The 19336-nt window shown below is 41.5% G+C and overlaps 1 protein-coding gene across 3 annotated transcripts in view; it reads left to right on the top strand.

Annotated features, from left to right (window-relative positions):
* EML4 (EMAP like 4) overlaps nt 1-19336 on the top strand; it is a 164653-nt gene that overhangs the window by 58850 nt on the left and 86467 nt on the right. For 2 of the 3 annotated variants that reach the window (XM_065631051.1, XM_065631050.1), the window contains exon 1: nt 10558-10755. The exons of the other annotated variant lie outside the window; for it this stretch is intronic. In XM_065631051.1, coding sequence (XP_065487123.1) covers nt 10689-10755 — 67 coding nt within the window. In that variant the 5' untranslated portion in view covers nt 10558-10688. Of the gene's footprint in view, nt 1-10557; nt 10756-19336 lie in introns of those variants that run through there. 3 annotated transcript variants of the gene reach the window in all.

Raw genomic sequence — 19336 nt, 5'->3', positions numbered from 1 at the left:
TGGGCCTGTGCTGAAAAGCCACCAAACCTTCCCCACCCGCATCAAGGTGCTCCACACCATGTATACGTGTGTGTGTGTGATACAGACAGCCCAAGGCGTTGCTTTGAGTTTGAAAATCAGTAACGTGCTCTTGTAGAGTGGAGGACTTTGCTAACCAACGCATAAAAATTATTACCACTACGTATTCAGGCAGCTTTTATTTTTAAAGAAAATAAACATCCAGGTTTTCTAGAGATCAGATCCTCATCACACGTCGATGTTGACGCGTGATGCCCATGCTGGAGGTCTCCGTTGCAGTGTGCCTCCGGACCTTTTTGTGTGGCTCTTAGGGTGGGCAGTTAAGATCTGTTTGCAAAGGCAGTTTAGTTTTGCTAGTTTGTTCCTACCAATGTATATCCTGCCTAAGGATGGCAATTGATTTTTAAATGAGAAAAGGAAGGGGACAATACAAACAAGCCATGTTCTCTCACGTCGGTTTTAATGCCACAGACCTGATTTCATCAGTGGAGACAGAAAACAGCAAGATGCTTCCTCCAAATTGTTTAATTTAATCCTTTCCACTTCTCTCCACCTCCCTCCAATGCACGTATCCTTCATAGGTTTTGAGGATAGTGCAAGAACAATCTGAGTTCCTCTGATTGCAGGTATGCTTTAAAACCTGCAATTTGCCTTAATGGAAGGTTATGCTGACTGCTTGATAGCAATGAAGCAGATAAAATCGGTCGCCTGACTATCCATCAAATGAGTGAATCATTAAATCAAATACTCCTTCTTGGGTGAAGCAAAATGAGTGATTCAAATTCTGCCAGGAGACTAACAAAGGAAAATACTGAGGTATTTTCTCTGTTAAGAAAATCCTGGAATGTATGGAGTATAGTCATTTGCAACCCACAACTGTGCTCTCCTGACTTTGTTTTAAAGGGGTTCGGGGGGGAGCTGCTACTTGTGAGCCACCTTTGTAGGGTGATAGACACTTTTCAACAAGGAGGTATATAGTGTCAGGAAAAAAAATGCAAAACAGTTATTTTGAGGATTCCTTTTGAAATACAAATGTGTTCATGTTATAAGGTAAATATCCTAGCTATTCAAGTGTAGGAAAGCTGCACAAGTGACTCGCAACAATTTATTAATTCCTGATCGCTGTAGTATAATTTTACACTTTATTTTCCTGTGGGGTGGCAGAATATAGAACAATTTGACAGAAAAGTGAAAACCCGTATTTTTGGTTGGATGATGCCTCTAAGGTTGCTTCACATCTGTTACCTTGCCAACTGAATGCATCCTCAAATGATGCTTAAAGGAGCACACAACATTTAGTGAAGACTTAAAAAAAAAAAAAGGGACAGGAATTTTCTTTTCTTTGATATTTTAGCCTGTCTTTTCATTGCTACCTAATACCATTCCTTTAACTCTGGTGTTCTGCAATATAATTTGGTAGTGCGTGCTTTCCTGTAGAAGGCTTTTCCTTTATGTTAAACATATTAAAAACACGTTCATACTGTAAATACAGCCAATGGAGAAAGATAATAAAATGTCCAGCATTACAGGTTTGTTACTTGCAAGTAGATGTTGCTGCAGGCTCTGTTAGGGTAGTAAGTCTCTAGCACTTCATCGAAGGAAATAGCTGAGTCTTCCTGTTTATAGAGATAGCAGGCAAAACATTTCTACTAAATAAAACTTACACTGAAAATGTAATTTTGTCAGTTGCTCAGTGTCCTGTAAACTCCTGTGTTGACTACAGACTTACTGATGTATAAATCACCATTACAGTTTGTCAAAACAAAGCTTCAAAAAACTTTTTTAAAACAATGAAATTCTTTTGGCTTGTGGATAGTGAAAGGAAGAATGTGGGGGTTTGGGGGCTTGTATACTGGACTGAGTATTTCAATGGTCAGATGTGACCTATGGTATACATGATTAAAAAAATTCTTTTATTAACTAATTTAGAGTACTTTACTAAGGCTTGGACATCTTTTATGTCTCAAGACTGTCTTGAGATCAAGTCTCACTTTAAAAATTTGGAATACAAAAGAAAAACATAAAGTGTAAACATAATGATGCTTTATTATGTCCATGACTTAAAAGCTGTGTAGCCATGTGCAGTTACAATTCTGTGATCATTCATTTGGCTTTGTAGAGTGCTTTAAACATCATACAATCTGATATGAGAAAAAGTGTTTACAGCCCATTTCACAGAGAAGACAGAATTCAAATCAAAGTTGTATGTTGAAGTTGTCCGTAGGTCGTTCGTGTTAAAAAATACACACAAAACAGTCTCAAAAACTTGGATAAAAAAAAAAAAAATTATATGTAAAGTCATTTGTTAAGTTTCTGTCTAAAAATCCTGTGGTAGAATTGTGCTTGTATCAGTCTTGATTGTGTAAACTTGCACATAAGCAGCTAGTTACATGAAGCCTACTGACTTCATGGATTTGGGGATACCCTCTTGTATTAACAAAAATACAAATGCTGCCATAGTCTGTATTTCAAAAAACAGGTGGGGAGGAGGGAATAGTTTTTATTCTTTTAGTTTACTTCCCATGCAAATATATACAGATGATTGCTTATCCTATGCCCTTGGGAGCTTAGAGCAGTCAGTACTGTTGCCTCTTCTGCCAGTCAAGAAGTTGCTTTTAATTGTAGTCCCATCACCCCTGGTATTTTATTCACTTAGATCATGGACTTGCATCCTTCTCAAAGAACAGAGAGGTAAACTCTTCATTTGAGGTTTGATTAAATTAACGTTGAAGTCGCGGTTTCAGTATGTTTTGGATATTTCTCGTTTTCTGGCTCTTATTACTTGAAGATTACATGGTAGATCTGGAGTACAGAAGCTTCTTGTGGTGAAGTAAGGCCATAGTGAGCTTGATCATGTATTGCCGTAACTATCCCCACCTCCCACGGCCGGTGGTTTTGCAGTGTATGAAAATGCCTCTTACGTAATACGATACCATCAAATTCCTGCCGCTTCTGACCTTTAGTGGGTCTCTGAAGCTTTGGTAAGCTGCATTCTTAGAAAATACAACTGCGCTTCTTAAAGCCAGACCTTCTCCATTTTTCTTGTGTGGTGTTTTTCCCCTATAGAATGGTGTGTCCTTGTCTATGCCACAGCTATTTAATTTGTCAATTCAGTCAGACCTACCACTGCACACCAAAGTTTCCCTTCTCTCTAATTAGCCTGTCTGTTCTTTGCTTTGACCTTTAGCTGTCATAACAGGATTGATGATCCAGAGGAAGAAATTATTTTTCCTGACCTATAGAGTTTTTCTTCTGGCAATATAAACACACGTTTCTGTAGTCAAAAGTTGACCTTGGTCTTGGCTTGTGAAAGAGCTACCAGTTAAAATGGTGAGTTGCGTGTTGTCTCCTACTGTCCTTTATTTTTTTCTCCAGAGAGGCTGGCAAAGGTATCAGTTGTGTCAGTTTTTTGTAACATTACTGTTCCTACAGGAAGAATATATTGTAAATCAATGCCTAATGTTGCGTCAATAATGTTATTCAGAGTTTCAGGTAAGCGCGACTTCTAGTCTGGCAGATTTCATTTGTTGACTTAGTTGAAAGGTCTCTTTTAACCTCTGTCTGTGAACCAAACTGGTTCCTTCTAATGACAATTTTTTATCAAATGATTCATGGAAATAGTATGGCTTGTTTTCCTTATTTTATATTCACTAAGTTTTAAAGTAAAGCTGAAATATAATACTGAGAATGCTACTGAAAAAGAAGAGACGTAAACAGGAGTTTCCATATCTGTCTTTTTTAAAAACAATATACGTATATCTTTTATGTTCTTCTAACAGCATAGGTCATAGGCCCTGCCTGAGAATTTCACAACAGTTCAATCCTATATTTGTAAATAAACCACGATGTTTATTATTGTGACCCATTTTACTGCCAGTACAAAATATGCTGTCAACTAAATTTAAAGGAACAGCACAGAGATAAGACTGGTCTCTACAGATTCCCTTTAAACCACTTTGTTTAGTAGTCTGTGCCATCAGAAGGGTAATTAATTTATGGACTGTACAGCTGTTATACATAATATGTCAAAACTGCGTGGCTATAAATGATCTTTTGATAAGGTCAAACTCTGAAGTGTTGTAACAGTTTAAGGCCTGACACCTGCATCACATTTGCGTGTACTAGATAATACCTTAATCACAGATATTGTGTTTATGCTACGTGGTAACGAATGGAGATGATCACCCCACCCCTCAGGTGGAAGATTTGGGTTCTGCTAGTGTACGGGAAAGCCCAGAAGCCGAAAGGTGTTTCTAGCCGTCTCGATTAAGCCAGACTAGCGTCTGTGGTTTTTCTGCCTCATTTACGTGCCGTACCAAGGCGCGTGGTTACGTCTGAGCCACCCTCTGGGATGCATTTCCCGTCCCTATCTGCTGCCCACAGAGCAGCTTTCTGTGCACAGCAAGGAGTGCGTCCCCCCAGCGCGCTGCTGAGCCCGTCACCAGCTGTGCCAGCCCTCCGTGCACACACAAATCTCCTGCTGGGCATCCTTGGGACCGACTCGTTTCGGGTGAAGGATGTGTGAAGGGTGGTGTCTTTGTAAAGGCTTTTCCACTTCCTCCACATCTCAGAGTGGTTAGTAAAGGAGAAACTCTCTGGTCTCTGTTGTAACTGGTGGACTCTCCAATTTTGTTGGGTTTTTTACACTTCATTTCTTATAGCAGTTATTATAAGTTATAAGCAGTTCTTACTGCTTATAACAGTAGTAAAAATAGTCAACATTGCAGCAATACTGTAGTGGAAACAGCCATTGGGAGAACACAGGGAGATGTTTTAATATGCATGAGTGACTTAATCTTTTTTTTAAAGAATACACAACTCTTAAGAAGTGTTAATATTTCTAGAAGTACATACTTTTTGAAAGTGCTTTGTTAGAAAACACTTTTGCAGTTGGCCTCTCCCCCACTGTCTCCCCACTTCTGTATGGCAAAAGCAACGTTTTTCTTTCTGTTGGCATGAACTAAATGATTAGACAGCAGTCACTTAACTAAAGCTAATTCATAACCATAGCTTTGGTATGATCTAAGACTACCAGTTAGTCATCTTCGTTAAGAATCAAACTTTGCTGATTGCTTTCAGAAAATGGAAATGTTTCCTATTTAACAACCTTGTATAATTTACCTGTAGCTTTAAAAATATCTCTTATGCAAAACTTGTGTGTTTGAAGTTGTGTAGGTTCTTGACCAGAAATGAAACTGTGATTTTTTTTTTTTTTCCTCCACAAAAATACAGACTGCACCTAACAGGGATGCTGCTGTTTAGACTCCGAGTTTTCTCAGGGGGAGGGTTGCATGTTTTCGTGGGCCACCACGTAGGATGCATGGTCTGGGTGGTGGTCTGGAACATATGCCCAAACTAAAATTTGCAGGAGAAATCTTTTCGTGGCTGTGTTTTATATTTGATACATTTTCATCTTGTTCGCTAGGTGTTTCCGTATTGCATTTGATGGGTAGGCAGGAAAGCAGCTGCAAGCAGTCTGCTGTGCAAGCAGGCAGCGGAAGACACACTACAGCTGTGGTTTGATGTGCTCAGTGAAATGCCAGCCTTAAACATTGCCACCCTTCCTACTGTTCACATCAGCCTGCTGCCACCTCCGTCATGTCTGTGCAGCTGCCTCTGCAAACAAGAGCAAGCCGCTGATGCAGCAGAAAACCCACCTGACAAAAATAGACATTTAGGGAGTTATTCTTAAAATATGCATGTGCATTTGGAGGGCTTTGTATTGCTTGTGGGTTTTCTTTTTCTACTTGGGTAATGTGGTTTTAGAAAAAAAAAAAAAAAAATTCCCCGTTCAGATCCTTTTCCCGGGATGACTGACTGCACAGACGTGGGTATGGTTTGGTTCTGGAGGACAGCCTCAGGACAGGTTTTAAGATCTGATGTACACCTGTTGTTTCTCATGTTTTCTGCATGCTACCTCTGCTCAAGAAAAACGCCGGTGGGACGAAGCAGCTCAGTTTAGAGTTTGGGAGGGGTGATAAGGGAACGGCCTCCGCACCGCAGTGTGCTCTCTGCCACGTACTGCCCTCGCACTGCTCGCTCAGGGACTTCACTCTCATCTCTATCAGTTCTTGTTTCACTCAGTTTTCTGGCAGTGAAAGGCGATTTACAAGTGTAGCTGTTTCACAATCACCCGAAGTCATCCACGGGCAGAGCTGCTGTTGACAGGCACAGTTCCCGATGCTCTTTCCGGTGGGTGCTGCCACCTCCCTGCTGCAGCATCGTGGTTCATTGTGCCGTACGCCACACGACTGGCCTGGTGAGCTTTCCCGTTTTGGTGTTGATGGGTTAGTTTTCATGTTGTTCAGTCTCCTGGTGTGCTGTCCAGTGCAGCCCTGTGGGTGGTTGTGCCCATGGCAAGAGCAGGCTGCGGGTGGGAAGGATGCAGGAGAAGGGCAGAGATGCTTATTTTAGCAGTAGTGCTGCCATGTGCCAACTGTAAGTGACCTTAATCATAGCCAAAGGTCCTGCCTTCCGTCACTCTTGGTATTCATACTTCAGAGAATGGGACTTTAATAGGTTTTATTCCAGTGCCAGCACCTGTAGTGAAGAGGAGGAGCGAGCAGAGGCTGTTGCATCCCGCAGGCGTTAATGAGAGCGCTGGATCCTGCGAGGCTGTTCTTGTCCTTCATCGCTTACTAACCTCCATACACCTCACAAGTCCAGCTGGAAACAGGCCTGATGTAATGAGTGTCCTTAACTGAAGTGTGTGCTTTAAAACTGTGCTTAATTATTTTTGTCTCATTCAATGAGATGCTTTTGATCTGTTGTGCTAGTTAGGTGACTGCAGATAAAACATGGTTTTAAAACCAGTCCGTTGAATTTAGAAAGGATTATTATTTTTTTTTCCTATGGAAAAAGGAATAAAAGGCTTCAAGTCTTTAGGAATTGGGTAGTTATTAAAGAAATAATTGTTATTCTCTCTTTTCCATGGAGTAAAGGTAATACTGGAACAGAGATGTATGCAGCTGCTGAAAGGCGATACTGTTTGGCCTTGAGGTTAATTGCCAACTGAAACATTGCTGCAGTTTCTTTTCAGAAAGAACAAAGCAAAATAATTGAAAGACTGTTTGCCAGTGGAAACATAATTAGTTTTATACATATGAAGAAACAAGAGTTAACTAGTAGTGCCCTCTTGCAGGTCAATAGCAAGAGAGTCATTAAACTAGTCTCAGTACAGTTATCACTTTATATTGTGTAGGTACAGTTATAGCTACAGGTTTTCTGAAGCAAAGGTAGGTAGGGAGTTTCAAGTAATCCTTTGAAAGGAAGATAAGGTGATTGCCTCATGCAGCACTTCTTCAATCTATGATCTCTTAAATTTGAAGACTATGAAGAGATCCTCATTCTGTGAAAACAGGCTTAGACTTTTTCCACATTCCATGTAACTGCCGGTATTTTCTTGGCAGCAGGATCACTTGCCAAGGAAACTCAATAATCTTCCTCTTTATTTTTTAATTACTAAAGTTGTCCTGGGGAGAAGGTGTCTGTTCTGGAGTCTCTGCAGCTGGGGATGTGGTGGCTTTGACAGGGGCACCCCCAGTTCCCTTGGCTGTGTCTGGGTCACCAGAAAGCAACGGTTGGGGTGTGGGGCAGGGGCACCCGATTCTTCCTCCTCTTCATGTAAAAGTGATGACTCCAAGGAGTTCACGCCTTCCTTTGGCTCTCTTCAAACGCTAGAGGAACCCTTTGTTCCCATCTCTGAAGAAAATGTGGGTTGGGGTGTTTTTTGGTGCGTGAAAACTTGAAGTATGCCTAAAATGCCTCCTTTCATAGGTTCATAATCTGACTGATGCTGATGTCTTTGAGCCATCCTCTGTTCTTACCAGATGTGTAACGTTCCGAAGTATCTGTATATTGGGGACAAACAAGCAAAAAACCGAATCCGTACTTGTGCAATGTGCAGGGCTCTATTCCTGATCTTTAACTGGCTTTATTATGTTAGATTGAAGAGGGTTGGTTTTCTCTTGGTGTAACACTGTACTTTACACCACTAATATTCTGAGATGTTTTTACCTAGGCAAAGGTTAGTTTGCCTACATGGTATGTGTTTTGTTTTGGTCTGTGCCGTATTTTAAGTACTTGTTTCATCATTTGTGCTTACCTAAAATAGTTAAGAGGAGTACCTCCTCATCCCCCACCATTCATGTTAAATAACAGCAGGGGAGAGGAGCCTGAGGTTGTTTTTAAATCTGAAAAGGTTAGAGGTAGAAAGCTGCTGAAGATAGTGAGATTGCTTAGAAGGACAGGTATGGAGCAGGGCTTGGAGGGTGAAAAATCCTAATGAGGAGTTAAGGGTTTCATGAGAGTTTTAAAAGCAAGTCAAGGAATTTTGATCCAAGTTCTCAGCCCAGCAGGGAACAGGCAGTGGCTGTATTGAGGCTGCTTCTGCCATTTTCAGGGTGAGCTGTATACAATGGGTCAACTGAAATCTAATTTCAAACGCTAGCATTCAGAGAATCGTTCTGAAGGTGATCTAACGTTTGCTTTGGTTCCTTTTGCCTCACCCTGCCTGCTCTTGATTTGGCAGGCATTAAGCTCTGTTTAAAATACTGCCTTAATGCAATTTCTTTTTTTTCTATGGTGAGGATATCCATTCTTTTTAAAGCTAAATCAGAGTCAGAGATCTCTGGAAATATCAGTATTTCATATCCTTTTAGTACAGTAGGAGATCCTAGCTTTTTAAATATGAAGTGGTTTACTTACTCTAAAAACGAGACATTCTAAAAAATTTTATTAGTTTGAACTACATTGGATGCTTCCTGCCAGTTGTATGTAATTTGTCATCATTTGGAGCACTAGTGGCCACCAAAAATTGCAAATCAAGCCTCTTTCTGCTCTCTGTGCTAGTCTTCACCAGCACATATTATGTCTGACTTCATGGTGGACTTTTGCCCACGATGTCTTTCAAGGCTTCATAGTTGCATTGGGAAGGATGTTGAGTTCGAAGGGATACCAAAGTACATGTCTCTGTGTGTTGAATAATTCTGTGTGTCCAGCCCACCCAAGATAAGGCTCAGTGTTTTGTCTTGCAATGAAGACTGTTTAATCTGGTGACATGATGCAACACAGTGGTTGGGACAAGTTGGGCACATGAGTTCTTGGTCAATCCGGGTGTGTGTTTGAAGCCCTTGGCTTTAATTAGGGCCGTTACGTGAGTTGTGTGCCCTTGACTTTTACCCTTTATCATCTTCCACCATTCAGTTTCTTCATCCCTTCCTTCTATTAATCAGGGTAGTTGGCTGGCTGGCTCCACACTGCAGAGCTGTGCTCAGCTGACTGCCTTTCTCTTTTTTTAAATCACTGCAGAGGTCAAATCCTCCAATGTTTAGGGAGCTCCTGGAAAATGAAGGTACTGCTCAAAATATGTAGATTGGTAGTTCTGGGGAAAACATACAAAACCCATTGTGTGCCGTCTTAATTATATGTGTTGTTATGAACCTTCTTATCAACTGTTTGTAAGGGTGGAAAAAAGTGCTGCCCCTCCTTTTTGAATGGAGACATGCACTTCCTCTGTGTATATTTTTTTTTTTTTTTTTTACTATCCTACTGTTGTCTAGAACTCAAAACTTTAATCTGGAGTTATTTAATATGCTTGCAAATCTTGAAAATAATAAACTATTTGAAGTATGCTAGAGAGAAGAGGCAAAATATATGCAGTACATAGTCATAAATAGTTTTGTTTTGACATTTATCTTGCTGTAGTCGTTCTGCCAATTGGCTTCAGGCACAGCTACCAAAAGTATGAACACATGTTGCATTCATTAGTTCTCATCTGGCTGTGCTTCATCTTGCAAGACAAACGAAATCATGATCATGCTAAATGGATTGTAATGCGTTTGTAATACAAGTTCCCTTCTGCTGACTAAAACGATAGCTTTGCAAAGCTGCTTTAAACCACGATATTTTGCTTCGTTTTAATATAATGGATAGGAGTACATTGCCAGTGATGTCATTGCTTTTTCCTCTTGAAAGACGTCATATGAAAAATATTCAAATATAATACTAAACAAACAACCACCCCCATCTTCTCCCCCCCGTGTGAACTTACCATGTCACGTTGTGCTTTGACTCACAGTAGATCTTTGGTGTTTCTGACACACAAACATGCTTTGGATCGATAAGGGTTTATCTGAGTCGACCGAGCATAAAAGTCCTTTTCCTTAGTCATTCGTGGTGGTTTTTTATGCTCAGGCCGAGGGCAAATGGATCGCTGTTGGCTTTTTATGGTTAATGTCACCATTTTAAAACGAGCCGTAAGTACCTTCAGGCGGTGCAGTGCGATGCCACGGGGATGGTGGGGTGGGGGGTAGGGCTGGCGGGTCTCCAGCGCCGACAGCCCCAATCCGTGCGATTTCGGGCGCCGCGGTGTTTGTGTAGGGTCGCAGCGCCCAGCGCGTGCCTGTGCGGGGGCGTGGCTGACGTCGGAGCTTTAGCCCCGCCCTGCCGCCGAGTGCGCTCCCCATCCCACCCCCCGACACCCACCCACCCACCCGCCGTTTCTCGTTTTGGCCGGGGCCGCGGGCAGGCGCGGCGGGAGCGGCCGCCGCCGGCAGCGCCGTGTGTCCCGGGAGGGTCTCCTCGGAGCCCGCGGCATGGCGGCCGGGCCGGGGCGCGGGGGCTCCCTCTGAGCCCCGCCGGGAAGAGCCGGCCCGGCGTCGGTGGGAGGAATGGAAGACAGCTTGTCCTGCCTGGCCGCAGCCTGCGACCCCTCGGCGCTCGTCGGCTTCTCCACGGGTGAGTGCCGCCCGCTCCGCGCCGCGCCGCGCGGCTCGGGGGGGCTCCCGAAAAACGACCGCCGGCTCTTTTCGTTCGGCAGTTCCCTTCCCCGGAGGGGAAATCTGTGGAGTAAATAGCGGGGTAAAACATTTATCTGTGCGATTAAGTTAACTCCGCGCACTCATGAGCAGCCGGCAAGGTGTGCTTACTCAGAGTCTGAAGCGTCTCGGTACCGTGCAGCATCCTAACCTTGAGAAGATTAACGAAAATAAAATTTTGATGTCTGCGTGTAGCGGCGAAAATGACGGGAAGATAGTGGCAAAGTTACTACTCGCTGTGCAGAAGGCTCCTGCGAGGGTCGCACCGGGCGTCCCAGCGGGGCCCGTCGGCCGGGGCGGCGAGAGACCCTGTGCAGCCCTCGGGAAAGAGCCGCTCCTGGCTGTCCGGTCTTTCCAGCGCTCGGTTTAACTTTTCCTTTACAAAGGAAAAGTACGAGGAAAGAGCCCGGCCAGGACCCCTCAGGCAGGAGGCAGCAGAGGCTCGTTCACTGCAGGTAGTTCGTGACCGTGCTGCAGTTGCAACTCTCTGCCTTGCTGGGCTGGCTGTCTGTAAAACATGAATTTGTCCTTCAGAACTAAATTTTTTCTCTTTTTTTTTTTTTTTTCCCCCCACTCTATTTTTACTAGTGTCATAGTAAACATGCAATATTCCAACACACATTTCCTTTCTTTAAATAGCTCCTATCAAGCCAGCCTCTCTTGAGTGTAAATCGGGTAATTAATTGCAGCGTTCTAGCTGTATCAACCCAGAAGTATGTGAGTTAGGTCTTAAAAATACCAAACAAACAAATACCCCCCAGCAACCAAGAGGTAAAATGTATCGCTCCGATATACGGTGGAGAAGTGTGATACTGCAAATGAAACAAACGTCACTGAGCAACTCTTCTTTGCTGATTCGTGCTGTGCGGGTTTGCTACAAATACATAATTTGCATAGAAAAAACTACACTGCTGGCATAAAATATGATGGTTAACAGGAAAGCTTGTTCTAAGAAAAAAAGGGGGGGGGCAAATATGTAATGCGTAGATTTCTATGTGTATTTAGTGGGAGAAAGGAATGACCTTGCTACAGTGTGCTTAAAGTGAGCAATGCGCTGTACTTTATTTGCCTCAGAATTCAAAGCATTCAGTTTAGAATTCAAGATGTTGCAACTCGCGGGAAAGAGGGAGGATGAATTGGAAATTTTAAAATTACAAGTGCTTAATATATTTTATTTTGCAGGCTTGCAAGGACTTTTACGGTAGAAAAGAAAGGCTAATGTTTAACTGTTTATCTTCAGAACAAAATCCAAAAGAACAGCAATTTTTATGGCTGTAACTTGCAGCTTTGTTACTGATGAGAAGAGGTTTATTTTAAGACATTGCTAAAAGCCATTAAAGTCAGTAGTAATAGTATCCGTGACTGTAAAAAATACAGCAGCGTCTCACACTTGAGCTTAGGGCATATCTTGAATTGCAGGAGTGAGTGTTGCATGATGGACTTACCTTTGAGATTTGTCTAGAAATCCAGCAGAATAAAGTGCAAGAAATACATTCTTTTCTCAGGGCATGTGTTCTACTTTAATTTTTTTCTTCATCCTAGAAAATTATTTCGACTAAAATCTTAATACAGGACTGGGGATTTTGCTGTATAAGAGTTAAATACAGCATTCGCAATTAAAAGAAGATGTGTCTTTGGATGCTTTTAGCAGTGTAATAGATCTTGCTGGTTTAAAACTTGATTCCTACTTCTGTCATTAAACCTAAAGTTTTCTGAGGGATGCGTGCTGACTGACAAGTTAACTTATAGTGATAAGAAACTGGTACGGTGGAGGATCAATAAGTGCTTTGTTCATATGAAATTTCTAACCTCATCCTTGAGAACTCCTTGCCTTGAAGGCTTTTAGCAACTTTGCAGTTGTAACAAGTAGGAAGAAGCCTGAGATTAAGCTGTAGAAAGAATTAATTAATATTTTTTTTTGGCTGTACATGCTCATTCTTGTTTCATTTGAAGGAGATTAAGGCTTTGTGCTAGCAGTAGGCTATTTCAGGTGAGGTTTTGGGGGATTTTTTTTTTTTAATAAGTGTCCTATAGTGATATGCTTTTCTATCGGAACTTCTCTATTTTACCTGTAATTGTGATTTGTTTTGTGCACAGGTATCACTATACGTAAATCCAATTGCTCATTTCTTGCCAAAGCTGAAAATGAATTCCTAATTCAGAAGTGAAGAACTAGCAATTCCTTTAAACATGTGGGATATCAGTGCTGACAGACAGCTTAATCAGATTTTTTTAAAAGCTTGTTCGATATCAGTAGGGATGGCTTCTTTTTCCTATTTGTATTTAATTAGCCTTTTATAACTGAAGCTAAGGCAAGGGCTTATGTCATAACATGTCCTTTCAGGAAGATCTTAGCTATCAAATGAGATCTGGGCTAGAATTTAGTTTAGGTGATATGGATCAGGGTATGTATTTTCAGTTTGACCAAGGAAAATATTTACATGCAAACAAAACTTTAGTTTTGCATGCTTCTTGATTAAATATTTGCCTCCGATGACACTTGGCATTGTGAACTATTTATAACTGGGGAAAAAAGAAAAACCACTAACGTCTCTGAATTTGTAAACCTCGTTGCTTTCAGGCTCTTAAATTTATTTGGATACGTTTCTCTTTAGCGCTAAGACTAGCAGAGAGTTTGTTTAGGTGTTGTTTTGCAGCGCGGTTTCGCAGTTGCTGGAGGCGTTGCTGGTAAAGGTGATGGTGTTGGTGGCTCTGCAGGGTTTCCGCAGGGGTGAGACTGAGCCCCCCGTGGGCTTGTGCTGCTCACCAGGGAGGTGTCCCTGTGCCTTGGGGGGCACCTTGGCTGGCAGAGGCTTTGCCCCCCACCTCGCTGACGGAGAGGGGGACGGTGCTGCTCCTGCTGCCTTGCATGGCTGCTTGTGGAGAAGTAGTACTTACTTTGAATTAGTATCTAATATAAGGGACTTTGCTTGAAGTATTTAGATGTTACAAGGGCTTTTGTTCTTTCTAGTCCCTGTTACGTGGGCAAAAGTAGACAAATTTGACATAGAAGTCCTACTTTCAGCTTGGTGTTTTACCTAAAAATGGTTAGGTAATGGATGGAGACCAGTTAAATAAAGCAAGTATCAGCCTATTTCAGGGGATTACATATCCCTAAATAGTGATTTTTTTTTTTTTTTATCATCTTTGATTACTGCAACTATGATGTTTGTGTTGATGCAGCAAAGCCTTTTTAAATGAGAAAAATTTTGATGTAATTGCATTGAAAACTTTTGAGCTAGCCTTACTCTGGGCTTACTCTGCCAATAATAATGGTGATAAACGTAGAACTCCCTATCACTATCTTAATCCTGTAAAAAAAAAAAAAAAAAAAAGTAAAGTTAAAGAAACAGTCTGAAAGTCTGTATCCTCTTAGTTGATACATCTAAAACATTACAGTATTCAGTGTTTGATTAAAAATTCAACTTGCTGTAGGTTTCAGTGTATTTGACACAGGATTTGGCTATGTCAGAGTCAGTACTGTTATAGCTAATTTTAAAACTACTTTAGATTATTTGCTCTGAGTAATTGTTAAGTAATCAATCCCTATTATCATTTCTGTCTCCCAGAAGTATCAGACTTGGAGCAAGTACTCCTCCCTTTGGTTGATTTTTTTTTTTTTTTTTTTTTTTTAGTGAACGAGGGGAGAATTCCCACCAGCCTGCCTGATAAATCTATGCTGGCTCACTGAGTATGAGAATTCCAGCTGGTGAGACCTAGAGAGGGTTTTCGTTGCGCTTAATGAGCGGCCCGAGACTCATTTAAGCGTTTTTGCTATCAGGAAGTTATATTAGCGAGAAAGTTTAAAGAATTAAAAGCAGTATTAGAATATTATTGTCCACAGTCCTGGGCTAGAAATGTGTTAATAGTTTCTCTGAACATGCTTTCCTGTTTTCCAGAAAAAAACTATTTGATAGTAGCACACTTAAAAGAACTCTAAGTTTCCTGAGTGAAGATGGCAGAGCATTTTATTTTCTAGACGTAATGAAATGCAACCCAGGTATTCTACAAAAGCTGGGGCATCTTCTCCCCAGGGTTACGGTAGTTCAAATGCTTTAGGCTGTATTTTGGGAAAATTCTCTGCTTCCTGTTGATCCCCTGACAGAAGGCAAACTGGTCTGTACCAGGAGGAATGGTAGTTACTGAGAAATGAATGCAAAGGGCTGCATTTTTGTAGCCGGGGCCATTCATGCTTATAATTGAAGGGCTTAAATGCTTGGAAATGGGGCTTCCTGAATGTAGGGACAGATGGGTTATTACTTTCCTTTTATATGCTTCTTTGCTTATAATACCATACTGTATAGAAGGAAATTATGACAGTCACCGCTCTTTACTGGCATAATTTTCCACATCAGTTCAACATCATCATCTTGAGATCCTTGTCCTCTGTCTAGAGGTGAAATCCCATCTCATTGTAGTTTGTGAAAATACCATTGCTGCCTCTTACACAGTCATAAGTCCACTAGAATTTGCAGGATAATGTATACTTGGTTTTAAGTTTTACTTCCTTATCATGTTAGTGTAGTTTTACTTACCACCTTCAACTAATTTGGCAGAGTTAAATGAAGCTTTTATTGAGTGGTTATATTGAGTAGCTATAAGCACAGTTGGACTAAGCAGTATTTACCTGCTTTATGAGTTAGCTGAGCCTATACATAATCAAGTGAGCTGTAAGCTGGGTGGGCTGTTTCCAGGCTTAATTACATTAAATTTGTCAAAGCGCCATTTCTTCTTCAGACACTACCCCCTTTCCAGGTAACCGAGAGAAGGGACATGCCTGGTGTGACCCAGATGTGCATAGGACAGGCTGGTACGGTGGCATCGCACAGAGCCGCGGGGATCCGTCCCTCTCAGGTCAAACATGGTGCTTGACTCTGCATGTCACTGACTGCAGATGTGCTGTAGATGTTTGCACGTACACAGCTCACTAAAAACCTTCTAATGTGTGTCTCGACTGAGAAACAACAACAAGAAAGTATACTGGTACATACTTTAATAAATATCTGCATCATTACACTATAGCATGTGACTAAATATCTGCAATATTGCACTGTAACAGCAGTGCTATGTAGATATGACATAAAATTACAAATATTGTAAAGGTCCATAGGGATTTTCATCTGATACTGTTTAAAGGTTAATACTTACCCTGACTCAATGGAAAAGTCTCATTTCTTTAACTTGATAGTTAACTTTCAAAAATGTGGTTACGTTTTTTGGTAATATTTCTTCTGCTTTGCCTGTTTGGGTGTCTATTTCACTTCTAACAGTTCTAGGAATGTGTATTAGTCATTCAAGAGGGGGCTGAGAAGATAACGATTACTTGTGCAGGGTAATGGTTAGCATTTTCTAAGCAGTTGCAGAAAGTAATTGCAAGCCACACTCAAAAGTTGCTCAAGTATCAACATTGGTGAAATATCAGAAGTGCAGCTGATGCGGCAAACTTGTCATTAAGGGTCAGATTCAGACTGCACACACTTTCTCAGCACTGAGTCTTCGCTCTCAAATTTTGAGTAATGCCCAGATTAAGAAACATAAGAAAGTATCTTTATGAACACAACATCACACCCCTGCTTTGCACAGGCAAATTGTAAATTAATCAAGAAAGGAGCAGTGCTGGAAACCTCCCTTTTGCAGCATGCAAACCTAAAGTGCTTCTTCAACCTGCTCATTCTGCAGTGGGACAGAGTGGCTCTGAGAGCAGAACTTGCAAAGAAACAGAGAAGAACTGCTGGACATGCGGAATCCCTGTGAGCGGGGAAGAAGGAATGACCAAATGTGACAGTCTTTAGTCACAGTCTTTTATTGTGTGATGAGAAGATGCTCTGATATATCATAACAACAGATAGAATTTAGGTACCGTGTCTTCTGCGTTTGCTTTTCTCTCCCAGCACCCTTTTCGTTCTTCCTATGCTCTAAAAATGTGTGAATTTAGGTTTGGGCCTTGTTTGCCTTTGATACTTTTCATGGTTTTCAATGCTTCTGAAAATACCCACAGTTAGATTTCTGATACTTATGAAATGCATCGAAGGGAGCGTTCCCTTCCGTGAGAAGCTGATTGAGTTGGTCTATCAGGTTTTTACACGCTGCCACCACCGCTGCTTTTACCCATTTGCTCAATGGCTTGAGTGGCACAGTGTCTTGAGCAATAAGGTTTTTTGGGGGGGTTGTTTGTTTGGTTTTTTTAATTGTAAAGGGGCAAAAATTGGAGCTGGGAGGTGGCTTTTGATTCCTGAGTGGTTTGCACTGATCACACACAGCTTCTATGTTGGGGTTACATTACATGGCTGGTGGTGAAGTGGCCCTGGGGGCAGGAGTTTGGGGGGACAAAGCCATGCTCCTGGCCCTGCTCACTCTGTGGCAGAGCAGTGACACCGCTGGGGCAGGGTCACTTGTCCTCCCTGCCTGCGGGTTGACTCAGGGGTGTCCGGGCTGCGTTTCGTGGAGCGCTCTCGTACGGGGATGTTTTGCAATGCAAGCTGCAGGTTGCAAAGGCTGGTCACACCTCGTTAGAGTGTGGGCTTGGACAAGAGCTGCAGAGCGCTATGTGAAGGCGGAAATTTACAGCGTGTTGTTGACATAGCAGGTTAGTAAATGGGGATTAGTAGGTTAAACAACCTGGTGTTTGCTCTTGAGTAAGAGCATGTGCTTGAGTAGTTGCTACGTGGAAGTTATGATGCTGTTAACTGTCTCTTGGGCTCACTCCCTGATAGTTTATGTGGCTGTAGCCCAGGTGGTTGCCCAAAGAACATGCTCATACTAGCTGTTTTAATTCTTTCCTGCTAACACTAAAAATACAAACATTGTATAATAATGCAGATACTGAAAATGTAGAAAACAATTTTGTTCTTATTGATGTATTCTGTCGTGGTGGGGGGGAATCCTTTTCGTGCATGAAGGATCCCATTATTTTGACTGACAATATTGTGCAGAGTAGTGGATGGTTCTTTTATATGTATAAATAGCTGAATTAGTATAGCTAATGCTTAGTAAGTGTTATGTGGAATTAATCAATCTTAAAGCATAAGCATTAAAGGAACAAACTACATAATTCGGTCGTTTAAAACAATAGCCACTTTCGGAATAACTATTATTTTTTGGCTTTAGATTGTTCCCCCCACTGATATAAAAAAAAAGTTATAGAAATCTCCAAGATTTTGAAAAGGAAGAAGAACCGAATGGCAGACACTGGAGGCCTACAATATATAGCTTTTCCCAGTACATTTTTCACTTCATTAGTCTGAAGTGTATTCATATGAAACTGTAGGCTTCCTTTCAGTGGGTTGCAAGCGGGTGTTACCTGGCATTGGTGTTTTCTGGTGTGTTATTGAAAGCTGGAAGCGATACCCTGTGCAGCAAGGTCTGTGGGGGAGCGATGGTCGATGTGGCGGGGGCAGGTTGAGCAGCAGTGGGAACGCTGCTGGCGTCAGCGCCGCTGTATGTCTGCAGCAAAACGTTCCTGCTTCTTTAAAACGGGTGTACATCAGCACATAGAGGTTCCCATTTCTGAGGAGGCTTTGGGTGGCGCTTGTTCTTGGTTAATTAATCCCTTGATTTTGGAAGAAAATGGGCGAAAATGCAGCTTATTCCTGGTTCAGGACACTGCTGTTACCTAGTCACAACCAGATTTAATTCTTGTTTCCCTATCAAGTATTTGTAGTATTTGATCATTTCTAATACCAGACACATCCGTCATCAGTCCCATATCCCTTGCTATTTGTAGGGATGTTTTCTTTACCTAAAAACTGTTACTTTGTAGCAAATAGTGGGAAAAGAAACCCGAAGATTGTTTCCACTTCAGAGGCTCTGAAAGAACAGATTTTTTTTATATATATATATATATATATATAAAGATATTGTTTATGATAAATAATGTGCTGTATTTAAGCAACTTGGATAGAAATATGGTCCCTTTGATGTTTACAAAATTGGGCAAATATTCCATATAAGAAATGTATGTATTTTCCTAAAGGAACCTTTGAAAAGTAAGGAAAAGGTATCCCTGTAAAAAAAGTGATCTTTTTTCCATGCAGGCAAATTCCACGCATACATTCGTGATGGTTTTGTATGATTTATCGATAGCGATTATGACCCTTCGATTTTGTGTAGGACTTCTACATGAAATATGTTCAAGGTGAAATTTTAGAAGGTCTTAGCCTGCCTATGTTGTCCAAAATGCTCTGTTCACGGATTGATTTTTCTCTGAGAAGCTATAGTGTCACATAACATTGTTTCCATGTGTTTTGTGTTTGCTTGCAGGTGAATTGATTCTGAAACATGCCTTGTGGTTTAGCCTAAATAGAGATGAGACCTAATTCCTCCCTTTCCAGTGGAGTTTTCCATTTTAGGCACAATACTGTCAGGGTTAGCAACTGAAATTACCATGGAATCTGGCTTCATTTTTATGCATTCATTTCTGTGGAAGCAGCCCAACTTCAGCTTTTTAAAATATATATGTAGTCACACATATAGAGAAGTCTGTCATCCTGTTCAAGAGTTCT

The sequence above is a fragment of the Caloenas nicobarica genome, chromosome 3 (genome assembly GCF_036013445.1).
Source record: "Caloenas nicobarica isolate bCalNic1 chromosome 3, bCalNic1.hap1, whole genome shotgun sequence".
In the NCBI taxonomy this organism is placed as follows: domain Eukaryota; kingdom Metazoa; phylum Chordata; class Aves; order Columbiformes; family Columbidae; genus Caloenas; species Caloenas nicobarica.
Note: the sequence above shows the minus strand (reverse complement) of the source record. Positions and strands in the feature narration are given on the sequence as shown.